The sequence below is a fragment of the Helobdella robusta genome (genome assembly GCF_000326865.2).
Source record: "Helobdella robusta unplaced genomic scaffold HELROscaffold_4, whole genome shotgun sequence".
In the NCBI taxonomy this organism is placed as follows: Eukaryota; Metazoa; Annelida; class Clitellata; order Rhynchobdellida; family Glossiphoniidae; genus Helobdella; species Helobdella robusta.
The window spans coordinates 3,513,667-3,525,686 of NW_008704902.1; the positions used below are offsets into that span (position 1 = coordinate 3,513,667).

At 31.8% G+C, this 12,020-nt stretch overlaps 2 protein-coding genes across 2 annotated transcripts; both read right to left on the reverse strand.

Annotated features, from left to right (window-relative positions):
• Positions 1-1,499: 1,499 nt before the first annotated feature.
• Positions 1,500-6,539, reverse strand: HELRODRAFT_162425 (hypothetical protein; the record flags this gene model as incomplete). The annotated part of the gene is made up of 12 exons (XM_009024632.1): positions 1,500-1,652; positions 2,715-2,828; positions 2,905-3,145; positions 3,311-3,501; positions 3,596-3,729; positions 3,802-3,954; positions 4,203-4,360; positions 4,481-4,621; positions 4,745-4,802; positions 4,900-5,003; positions 5,386-5,508; positions 6,337-6,539. 12 exons carry the CDS (start codon positions 6,537-6,539, stop codon positions 1,500-1,502), a joined length of 1,773 nt encoding a protein of 590 aa, XP_009022880.1.
• Positions 6,540-8,228: 1,689 nt separating this feature from the next.
• On the reverse strand, positions 8,229-9,679 carry HELRODRAFT_162426 (hypothetical protein; the record flags this gene model as incomplete). Its single annotated transcript, XM_009024633.1, has 4 exons — positions 8,229-8,290; positions 9,025-9,176; positions 9,253-9,506; positions 9,614-9,679. The coding sequence occupies 4 exons, from the start codon at positions 9,677-9,679 to the stop codon at positions 8,229-8,231; spliced, it is 534 nt and encodes a 177-aa protein (XP_009022881.1).
• Between the last annotated feature and the right edge of the window lie 2,341 nt (positions 9,680-12,020).

The following is a 12,020-nucleotide window of genomic DNA, read 5'->3' on the forward strand; positions in this document are numbered from 1 at the left end:
GAACATAGGCCTGGGTGATAAAAATTCTGTATATAAACCGCAACGAGTGCTGATGATGATTGATAAATCGAAATAGTTCCTATGCATTCGAGAATGAATAGGAAATCTGTATATTATTTTAATTTTAATAAAATAAATATTGACGACAAGAATTTGATAAATATTGAGAAATGTAACAAAAAACAATTCAACTCAAGAAATTCAGTAGATTTAATAAATTACTGTATATTTATAAAATATTTGATCTCGAAAGGCGTCGCCATGAGGTACCTTCAGGACTGCAGTTTCCACTGAAATATTATTTTGATATATTTAATATATATATTTTAAAGTTCAACATTTCCACCCTAGCAAAACAGTTAAATTTTAAAGACTTGTATTTCTAATACATCACTCGTCACATAAATCGGACACTATTTAATGGCGATCACTTTATCCCTCACTATACTTATGATCGTCTGTCTGCGCAAATAAAATAAAAATAGATTTATTTTTCTCTCTCTACATGATCGTTTGCATAATTAGGCGACATGCAGTGTATCTAATGACACGCTGCATAAAAATCAACTAAATCAGGGGTCTCCAAGGTGAGGAAGATCTCAAACACACGAGTGAGATCGATTGCATTCATTCAATTTAATGTCCAATGTGTAGGTTTTTTGTTCACTATTAAATTAAATACCACAACGAATCACTTTTATTCAACCTCACTCTGGATTGCAGAAAGATATTGGATGTTTAATATATTTTTTCACTTTCCAATTTTCCATTTAAAGATTGAAAATTTAAAAAAAAATAATGTTTCACAAGATGTATATTACACCACCCTAAACGCGTTTTTTAAGAACGTTTTTAATGAATGAAAGTCGAAAATAATGTGGTCGATCTAAATTTGAAAATTTATTCGTTAAAAAACAATTACGTACCACAATATTTGTTCCTAAATAGCGAGATTTAAAGTGAAAAGTTCATAAGAAAACAATCGGGAAAGAGGTTAGGATATTCTAACACAGCAATCATTAAAATTTATCAACACTCAACGGTCCAATGGCTAGGATTTAACATGACGTTACACTGACAGAAAAATTTAAGCGCAGTTCGTAAAACCTTAAACCTCTAAGCCCATATTTATATCTTTATTTTAATAAATATAGGTAAAATTGTAAGGTTTTTTTCGTCTACTTCTCACACAATTACGAAAGTCTGACGTTCTTTTCGATCGACATTTTGTGGGAAAATATTCTAAAATTAGCAGTCAAACAGAGTTATATAACAAATATTATTAGCTCCACAATATAATACAGCTAATACAGTTAGCATGAAAACTTTAACAGAAAACGCAATAGAAACAAAAATGGCGTTTATATGTAAAATGAAAGATAAATGATGTTTAAAATAACCACAACGTTATTTATCACAAATTGAGCATAAAATGGAAATTTTAGTTTTCTGATAAATCAGAGCCGTAAGCAGGCCATTGTGATGTACCAAACCAGACGTTACACTCCATTTGGCTCGCCACCCTTCCGCCCATCGGCAACAGCTTCTATGCAGTCAACACCAGCACAGTTCACTTTGATCGTATTTAAAATGGCCAGGTACTCAGCAGACTGCATGGTGTGACCCTTGCTTTTTAACTCGTTGATATACATCTATTGCAAAAATTTTATTGATAAAAAATTTAATTATTCTCACATTTTCAAATTTTAATATAATTTTTAAAAATGTACATTCGTTTTTATACATTTCATCAAAAGGCGACGATCAACTGGTGATGCTGGAGGCGCGATAGTGTAATGGTTAAGGTGCTTGGCGTTGCTGTTGCGGTGACCGGGTTCCAATGTAAGTAGATTCCCACCTATTACACGCAATGTGTGCTTCGTCGATTCGCCTTTATTTATTAAATGCACTTTGTGCTTGTTATTGATTAGCAAACAGAGAATTGTAATGGTAAATATGTAGCAACCATAGATATTGAAACTACTTGTTACAGTCATTTAAAACGTAATAGTGACAAGGTCTTGTCACAAACTCCAAAGAATTAATTACAAATTTACAAAAAGTGAAATTTATTTTATATGAACAATAAAAATTGGGATATTTTTGATCGAGCATTTCTGATCATATATAACATACAAAATATATTAAATACTTTTTGATAATAACGGTTTCAAGGTTGTCTTACTTATTTTATTGAATTTGACTGATGCAATTATCCATCTCATTTCAAGACATCAGTTTCTACATCAACTTATTTTTTCCAGTGCAGTCCAACACAAATGTCCATCAACAAACAACGCGATGTCTTAAAAAATAGTTGAATATCATACATTTTTTTTCTACTAAAATTGCCTTATTGTATGTTGTCCATTTCTTTAACGGATGCCAGGGCAAAGTTAACGTTAAGTGCTTATAATAAACTGTTCGGGAAACTTCTAAACGGCATAGGAATCGTAATAATTATGTGTAACCAGCTAGAGCTGAAAATAGAATATAATTGTGTCAACGTCTCTCGGTCAAAGTTTAATTTCATAGTACTTTATTTTAACTTTTATAATAAAATTTCAGAAGTTTGGCGACCCATAATGTATCGTTGAATATAATTTTTAAAAAATGTGAAAAAACCCAATGTTGAAAAATTGCCGGTAAAAATAGTCACTAATATTGATACAAGTGTTGTGCTGAACTGAAATAAAATAAATAAAGTTTTATACCGGGTCAAGCCATTCCTCATAAGTTAAATTGCTTGGTAGAAGTTGGTGATGTACTCGGGCTCGATCGACTGACTTGTCCAACGTTTCATTTGCCCAGAGGCTGTTCATGGTAACCTAACCAGACGAAAAAAAATTTTGGTGAGACACGCAACATCGAAGACATTGTAAAAAAAAAAGAAAAATGAACTACCCCAGCAATAGCCGTTACTATTCTTGATCCACCAGAAGCCCCTGAAATGAGTTTGATATTTTGCTGGGAGTCCATGATGAAGGTCGGACTCATTGACGATAAGGGAATCTTGCCGGGCTGTATGAAGTTGTTAGCAGATGGCGCGTAACCGTAAAAATTGCTTAATAATGAACTTGAAAAATCGTCCATCTCATCGTTGTAGAGAATACTCGTCTGTGAGCCTTTGATCGTTGAGCCAAATCTTACAAGTGATTGATTTTTAAGTTGTGTGAAATGTTAAAGAATGTTTTTACGTAGGCCCTACATTAAGCAATTTATATGAAATTTTGTTACAGACATTGTATGAATTTGTGACGTGTTGAATTTTGAATCATGAAACATCAGAATAAAATCTAAATATATTCACCCAATATTGATAGTTGAAGTCATGGCCACAGCTGAGCCATCAGGTCCATACACACTTATATGAGCCGTTCCGTGGTCTTCGAATTGATTATAAGCATCCATGTAATGGGATGCATTGTCGTAAGTTTTTCTGTCATCTATTTTCACTCTGATAAACTCAGCGAATTGCGTCGAAGACATTTCTTCCACAAGCTTTTGAATGTAAGAAAGTTGTGAAAATTAAAATAAATGTTTAACAAAATATACAAACATTTTACTGAATTGCAAGCAAGAACGATTGTCTAACTTGAGTGACGTTCACAAAGTTTTCGTCGCCTAACATACTCCTACCGGCGTAAGAATATTTAAATGCTTCAACCAATCTGTGATACGTCAAAGCCATATTCTCACTAGCAAATGCGTTCGGTTTCATTTTGTATCCTTAAAATTGAAATAAAAAGTAAATATGTTTGTTGATCATGAATGAGTTAGTAGGGGGTCGGCTGCAACAACCTGCGAGGATGTTCAGTATGAGTCCCAGTACAACTCCGCTGGATGGAGGTTTCAGACTGTGGTGTGTTAAGTTGGTTCCTTGCAATTTTATGGCTGTTGGTTCCTTCCATTCAACTTCATATTTTCTTAAATCTTCTTCTGTTATAATTCCTCCTGCAATAATGATTTGTTTTCATGTTTTAAATTTTTTTGCCGAAATATTTTAAAAGCTTCTAGAAATGTATAAAAATTGTATTCTCAAAATGTAACTTGTTAACATCAATAATACATACACACGATTTCTAAAAAGTTATTGAATTACTTCAAGCCTGAATAAATTATTATTTATTTTGGTTACTATTCATGTTAATAGCTGATAGTTAATTATCATGACTGCTATAATAATTTTCTGAAAATCTCACCTGCACTTTGTATTTCTTTGACAATTTCTTTGGCAAGAGGTCCTTCATAGAAACTTTTAGGATCGGCTGATATGTTTCGAAATGTCGCTGCTAATTTTGGGTCAACGATGACATCGCCAAATTCTAAGAGCGATCCATTATTTTTTGTATACACCGCCCTGCATGATTGAATGAACATCAAAAAATACTTTTTTACTTACCGTTCGTTAAAACACAATTGCAAAATTAATTATTTTATTAGACAGCCATTTACACAATTTAAAACATTTCCAAGTTACATCAGGCTTGGACTGTTCAAGAGTTGTTTTTTGTAATCTCTAGATATCGCTCTGGCCAAGGCTCTTTCAACTTTAAAGGATCCGTTCTCGAGAAGTTTAATCGTAGGTTCAAACAAGTCACTCCATTGCAATCTTCCAAATCTAAGTTACAATAATAAATTTTTTATTTTAATTGACTGGGATAAGCAACAGTATTTAACAATAAATTTATTTGCAACAATCTCATTTGTATGTTTATCACTAATAAATTAATGTTTTACAAACTTTTCCCAAGCCGAATAGAATCCTTTGATTTCGCCAGGAACCGCAATAGCTAACCCTCCTGTTGAAATGTTTTTGTAACGATGATGTTCAGTTATCTTTGTGAACAACGCGTTAGTGAGCATATCAATCATTTTATCATAAAGCAAGCGAGTCACCGATTTGGGAGGAGGCATTTTGGAACATGTTTTCGGTTGCCTTCAATGGGGCTCGCTCCCTCGCTACTAAGGTCGTCAAAACTTTTCTGCTTCCGTTTCTCGGACTGCATAATTATGTATTATTATTAATACTACTAATAACAATTAAATAATAATAATAATTCAAGTTATTATTATTATTATTATAAAGTATTATTATTATTATAAATACTATTATTGAATCAATATTGATAATAACAACATTTAGACACTTAGAATATGGTCAGAGAATGTCTAAAACATTCAGATGTTAAGTTATCTGTGCTAGTAGAGTAAGCAGAAATATAATGACTCATTTTTAAACACTGTGACACTGTGACATTATTCCTTAAACACTGTTCAAGGATTAATTTTTTAGATTTTTTACAAGATAGATAGTATTTGAATTAAGTTTTCCTGACTGAAACAATTCAGAATCAAATAAAAACTTTAAACAGAAGAACCCACGTATCATATATGATGGCAAGATGACCACCCCCAATACCAGAGCTGTACAGACTGGCCACTCCGATGCAGATCATCGTTGCTATCGAAACGTCCACGGCTGATCCATTTTTTTCAAAGATGGACCTGAAATTAAACAAATAATTTGCATCAAGCTGTTATTTAAATCCATCCATGAATCAAATTCTAACTACTTAAACTAAATCAAAATGTCAGCCAAGACTGTAAGAGCGCCATGTTTCGCAGTGGTGGATCTAGCGGTCCCCTCCATTGTGATCAATTATTTTAATAAAAGTCAGAAAAAGAACAGTTTTAGGAAGAAAATTGACAAAAAATTGGACGTGAGATGCAAATAAAAGATCGTCAGTCACACTACCACAAATTTTGGCCTCCCGTGAACATTTTGACTCCCCGTAAAAATGTGAACATTTCAATGTTTTTGCCCCACGTCAAAGTTGACTAGATCCGCCACTGGATGTGCACGCTAATGTGATTCGAATTCAATCTGTGCTAAGTTTAAAGACCTTAATTTGCCTGGCGTTAATGATACTCTGCTTATGTGGGTTCATAGAAAAATCTTTTAATTTAAACTTCTTGCTTTCATAAATTAAACTTATATTACAAATTATTATAACGGCATAAAAAACTGGCTTTTAAAAATTTATGCCAATAAAAATTTGCACAAAAAAAACATTGATCACTTGTAGCCTGCAGTTCAGTTGACCGAAATAAACTTCTGACAAAAATTAAATTGTTTGAAGAAACATGTTTGAAGAAATATGTTTTGTATTTATTTCATTTTATTTTATTTTTATGGAATGAGCATAAGTTCAATTTTTTTAATTTTTAAAAGCTATATAATGATCAATTGAAAGATTCATTGGTTGAGATGTTAAGTAGAAAATATAGCGATTTTAATATATTAAAATGTTGAACCATAAAGCAGCAACGAACCTTCCAATCTGTGAGCAGAGGGGAGAATCGGAAGTAACAGCGAATGAGGAGTACTTCCTATAGACGGATGGACGAAAACTGTTGACGCCGACGACAGGATCAGCTGGTTGCGAAAGGACAACCGCAAGTGCAATCAATCCCAACGCCACGATGGTTGAAGCACTTACTACCACTATGATTAATGTTTTCGATGATTTGTCCATTTTTCCAGAGGATTTGAAAGCGTGAATAAAAATAACTGAAAACGGTTAACTATAAGTTTAATGTATCACTCAGCAGTCTTGAACAAATTACATTATTCGAAATTGTGTATAAAAGAACAGCCGCTTTGACGCTTTCTATAGAAATCTTGCATTATTTAACGGCGATCCTATTTTCATGTGCATGCATATGACGTATTTAAAAGTCAATTAATTTGTTTATATTATAGGTTTGTGATATATTTATGATGTACTTTTGTACGCTTGATAAGTACTGAGTGTGGCTGACGTGCAGGTCTTTGTGTATGTATGTGTTTGTGTGTGTATGTGTTTGTGTGTGTATGTGTTTGTGTGTGTTTGTATGCGTTTGAAAATGTACGTGTTTGTATATTAACGTGTTCGTAGGATGTTAGATTATCAATAGCAGTATAGCTGATACGATTTGTTTCATTTACACTAAAAACATCTAATGAATGCTATAATAAAATTTGGCTTACACTAATGTGCTTAACACAAAGACTGTTTCACTTGTTGTAATTCACTTAGAAGGTATACAACAGCTGGTCATTTGCGACTAAATCGTGTGTGTAAATATTCGCATATCTGTTGCTGAATTTTTTTTTATAATTTTGGTTGTCACACATGTAAAAATTACTAAAGACGCATATTTTTGTTTTGAAGTTTAAAATATTTTGATTGTCATTATTCGCGTCCACTGTAAACGTACCTACAATCTGCAGATTGTGGTATCGTGATAACTTGCAAAAATTTTTAAGAATAAATTTGATTTCAATTTTAAATGAACAGAGCTCCAATGAAAAATAATTTGCCGTTGAAATCAGCTTCATTCAATTAAATTAATTACCTGTCCCGTTCAGTTACACGCATTTAAAGTATTTATAAAAATTCAACAAATTGACGCTAATGAATGAACATAAGCTGAATTCAAAAACACAGTCTAATAATTCACATATATATTTTTCATTGATAATATTCAAGCACACATCGCTATTATATAAAATAACAATTCATGTTGAAATATTTTATAAGTTGAATAGTAATTACCCTCATTACAACCGTGCATAATTAATGATATCAATTTATTTATAACGATGCTATGATGAGTTAAACGATGATGACAATGATAGCATAAAAAAATGATTAGAATGTTAGAGATTGGCTGGTTGCAGCAACTCAAACGTTAAAAAATGTACATTCAGACAAGGCGTGTTTAGTTTTTTACAATTTAGTACATTTAATTATTCATAATTTCTTCTACTCTTTTAAAAATAAGTTATTTAACATTTGTTTGTAATTTGGAATAAGAATGTAGGCCATTATCAAACCGTAGTTTAGAATTAACTAGTTTGTTAACGGTTTGATATTGTCTTTAACTGTCAACTCAACTGATAAATAATCGTTTATTGTGCGCTCGACCGCAAAAAATATCGTGATCTTTTTAAACAATAGTGGATGTGAATATATGAATATGAATATATAACGCAACTTGCACATACTATCTACTGTCAGAAGATTTTTCAGTTGAATCCACAATCTAAACAGTTAATATTTCATTTATTCATGTTTAAAAATTTGGGCGCGTAGTGTAGAAGTTATTTTTGTTCTTTCGGGCAGGTATTAGCGGTCCCACTGTAAAGAAGTGGGAAGAATTCAGGAATGTATCAAACGTTTTCAGTGAAGTATGCGCATGAAGGAAACCTCTTCATGCCTTAGCTGGAAAGCCATGAAGATATCTGCTTGATTAACAATTCTCGAGTGTGCCGTTGAAAAATGTCTTATGCCGCTATCAATCATTACATTATTATGACGCATGTATATATTTATAAGTTTATGTATGTCTAAGTCATTATATATATATATATATATATATATATATATATATATATGTCTAAGTCGTTTCATCTTCCTCCACCGCCATCTTTCTTTAACCACGCCTCAAAAACTGTTCTCATTCTGACAGCGTTTGCAAACATCTTTATAATTGTCTCAAGCTGCTGTTAAAATAAGATTACAAGTGCAATGTTGTTTACAAATGCCAATAAAAAGTAATAAAGCCTTGTTAAAAGAGGATTAACACACTTATTATCGGTTGCTTAAGCATTCGCACACATGTTCAATGTGCACTAACAATTAATTTTCTTTATGAGCAATTATGAGTAAGCGCTTTTACAGCTATGAATAAGGTTATTAAGAAAAACAACGATTGAATTACTGGCCCAGTTATGGGACGTCAAAATTGCTGCTCATATTAAACTTTGTTGTGCGAGCGTATCAAAAATTCGGCAAATTAATTTTTTTTAATAAAATTTATTAATTATTAATATTTAATATTAATTATTAATATTTAGTCGAGGGGGGTTTCTTGATTGGGCTGTGTCGATGCATTGGTCTAGAATGAGAATTGAGCCAATTAACTTTTAACACCAAGAAGCTTAATTATATAAATTACTTGTATTCTACAACTGACGGGAATTCGGATTCGATGATTGTGTTATGGCTAGAGTTGCTGGGAATGGCGCTGTCTTGGGGGGTTGAACCCGGGCTGGTTTGCTGATCTTACTGATCTGTGGCTTTCTCTTTGTGCATTTCACCAACATAAATAGGAAAATCTTAATCATCCTGTGTGGCGTGTCAGGTTTTTTACTGTGGACCTGCCTCGTATTGATGGCTCAGATATGACAAAGAGAAGATATACATTTCCCCGAAAGAATGTCGAGAATCTGCTGTGGATAGCCACTTTGGTGGAGACTCGGATACTGTAGGGGGTTTGATCATTTCTCTTGATATTGAAACTAAAAAATCCCTCGAGGTGTGTCGAGAATCTATTATGGCTAAATACCATGGTGGAGGCTTAAACGCCATTGATGGGGTTTTTTTACATCTGTACGATTCGCTCGGGATGTGTTGAGAATCTGCTCTGGCTGAATACCATAGTGGAAACTCTAATATCTTTGAGAGGATTTGTGCAGTTTTGCATTTCTCTCAAGGTGCATCGAGAATCTACAGTGGCTAAATACCATGGTGGAAGCTCGTGTGCCGCTAAGAGAGAATCAGACCACTCTATCCTTAATCTTTATAATCATTTCAGTTTGTGTCGAATGCCGTCTGTGGGTGGCCTCCATGGTGAAAAATCAAGCAACATACCAGGAACTTAAATAGTCAAAACGTTATTGAAGTAGAGTGAATGCACTGGAGTGAGAGTCATTGGTTTGTGGGACTGGCGAACGGTAGGTGTGTTTTCTCTCTTCGTGCTGACGTCAACTTCTGGTGCTTCTTGCCTATGGTGTAGTTATTGAATCTGTTACCCGTCAACTTAAAAAGACTGGAATAAACTATTACAACCTTACCTTTTAAAATATACTTAATTCAAAGATTATCATTTATTTTTCTGGATTGATGTCTTGATATATTTTGATCGGATTCTTCCTTTTCGACTGTGATTGATTTTGAAGATGTAATAATAATAACTACATAATTATGAAAAAAAAAAATATTAAAATACAATAAGAATTAAGAAAAAAAATATTAAAATTACTGGCACATTATAGCACCATTTTGGTAGCTGTAGTGCCTTTAAAATCTTTAACAACAAAAATTTTTTAGGTATAGAAAATATGCTTTCAAAAAAACATTTGTTCAGAACATTTTGTGGCATTCATTCAGCCAAGAATTCAAACTCACCGTAGTGTGATATAAAAGTTAAAATATAAAAGTAGTGTGTCAGACGTAATGTTTTCAAACGTCGTTTAGAACATCATCTCTTCGTCAATTGAATGAATGAATGATTGGATGAATAAATGAATGAATGATTGATTGAATGAATAAAATTTTTCTAAAATTCTCCTCACTTTTACATCCTTACTTCTAAAACTAACTCTTATTATAATAGCCCCTTAATTAAAATGATGAATTTATGGAATAAACTACCTACAACCACTAGATCTATTAGTTCCAAAACTCTTTTTAAATCCAGCATAACATTTTTGGCTAACTACTCTCTCTCTCTCTCTCTCTCTCTCTCTCTCCCTCCTCTATCATTTTTTGTCTAAATGTGTTTTTTATTTCTACAATTTTATCACTTTAGCCAAATTTCAGCTTAATCTATTTGCTAAATCAGTCATTTATATTTTAATTATTTTAAATCTATCTGCACCCATGCACGTGCATATGTATAAATAATTATTTATATGTCCTTTTTTATCTACGTTTTAGACTCCTATGTATGTATTCATTTCATTCTAATCATTTCATTTTCATTATTTCCATTACAGTTATTGCTTCAATTGATTATCTCCCACTTAATTTCATATTTTGTTAACATTGGTTTTCATTTTACCACTTTTCTGTTATACCCTTTCAGTATTTTACTCTTCCTATGGTCAATCTATAATGCGTATTCTACCTATAATACGTATTCCACCACTCTTTTTCTCTCTCTAAGCAAAATTTCTTTGTTAATTTATTTCATTATATTATTTCACTGATACACTTTTCTGTATTCTGTTTTTTTATATGCTATTAATTCTCCATGATCATATGTAAGAGAATGTATATGTATGCATGTTTATTTGGTATATGTTTTTTGTAGTTATGGAGTCTGTACAAGTAGTAATAACTTATGGCCTCTCTGTTCTTTAAATAAATAAATAAACTAATTAATTAATAATTTAATTAATGAATGAATGAGTGAATGAACGAACGAACGAACGAACGAACGAATGAATGAATGAATGAATGAATGATAGTGAGTAAAATTAATGATCACAGGAATTGTCGCATGACTCAATAAATAAATAAAATAAATAAATAAATCAAATTTTGTACACGCACATGAATAAATTTATATATATATATATATTATTTGCAGCATGAATTCGAAAAAAAAAGTTTATTTTGAATTTTAATAAACTAAACGTTCACCAAAAAACTTTAGTGAGAAAAATCGAAAAAACGAACTACAAACATATTAACGCCAAACATTCGGTAGAATTTATAGAATATTGTAAAAATTATGGTCTATTACCAACACACACACACACACACACATATATATATATATATATATATATATATATATATAAATTGTATATATATATGTATATATATTTGTAGTCGACAATCAACGCATATATATATAAATATATATATAAATATCTATATATATATATATATATATATATATATATATATATATATATATATACATATACACATTATGCGCAATTTCTTAATTTTGGAAAAAGGCATTGCCTTATCTATTTTTAATTTAACAAATTGACAAAATTTTATTCACAAACATAAAAGTCATGAGCGCAGGTCACAAAGCACTCAAGCCCTATCAATCCCATCTACATTCTTCCGCGGTGAAAAAACAACCGCCACAAAAATGCAAACTATTCCTCTTTCAATATAAAAGCGAGAGCGTTACCTTTTAAATTTGTTTTAAATGATTTGAATAATTAC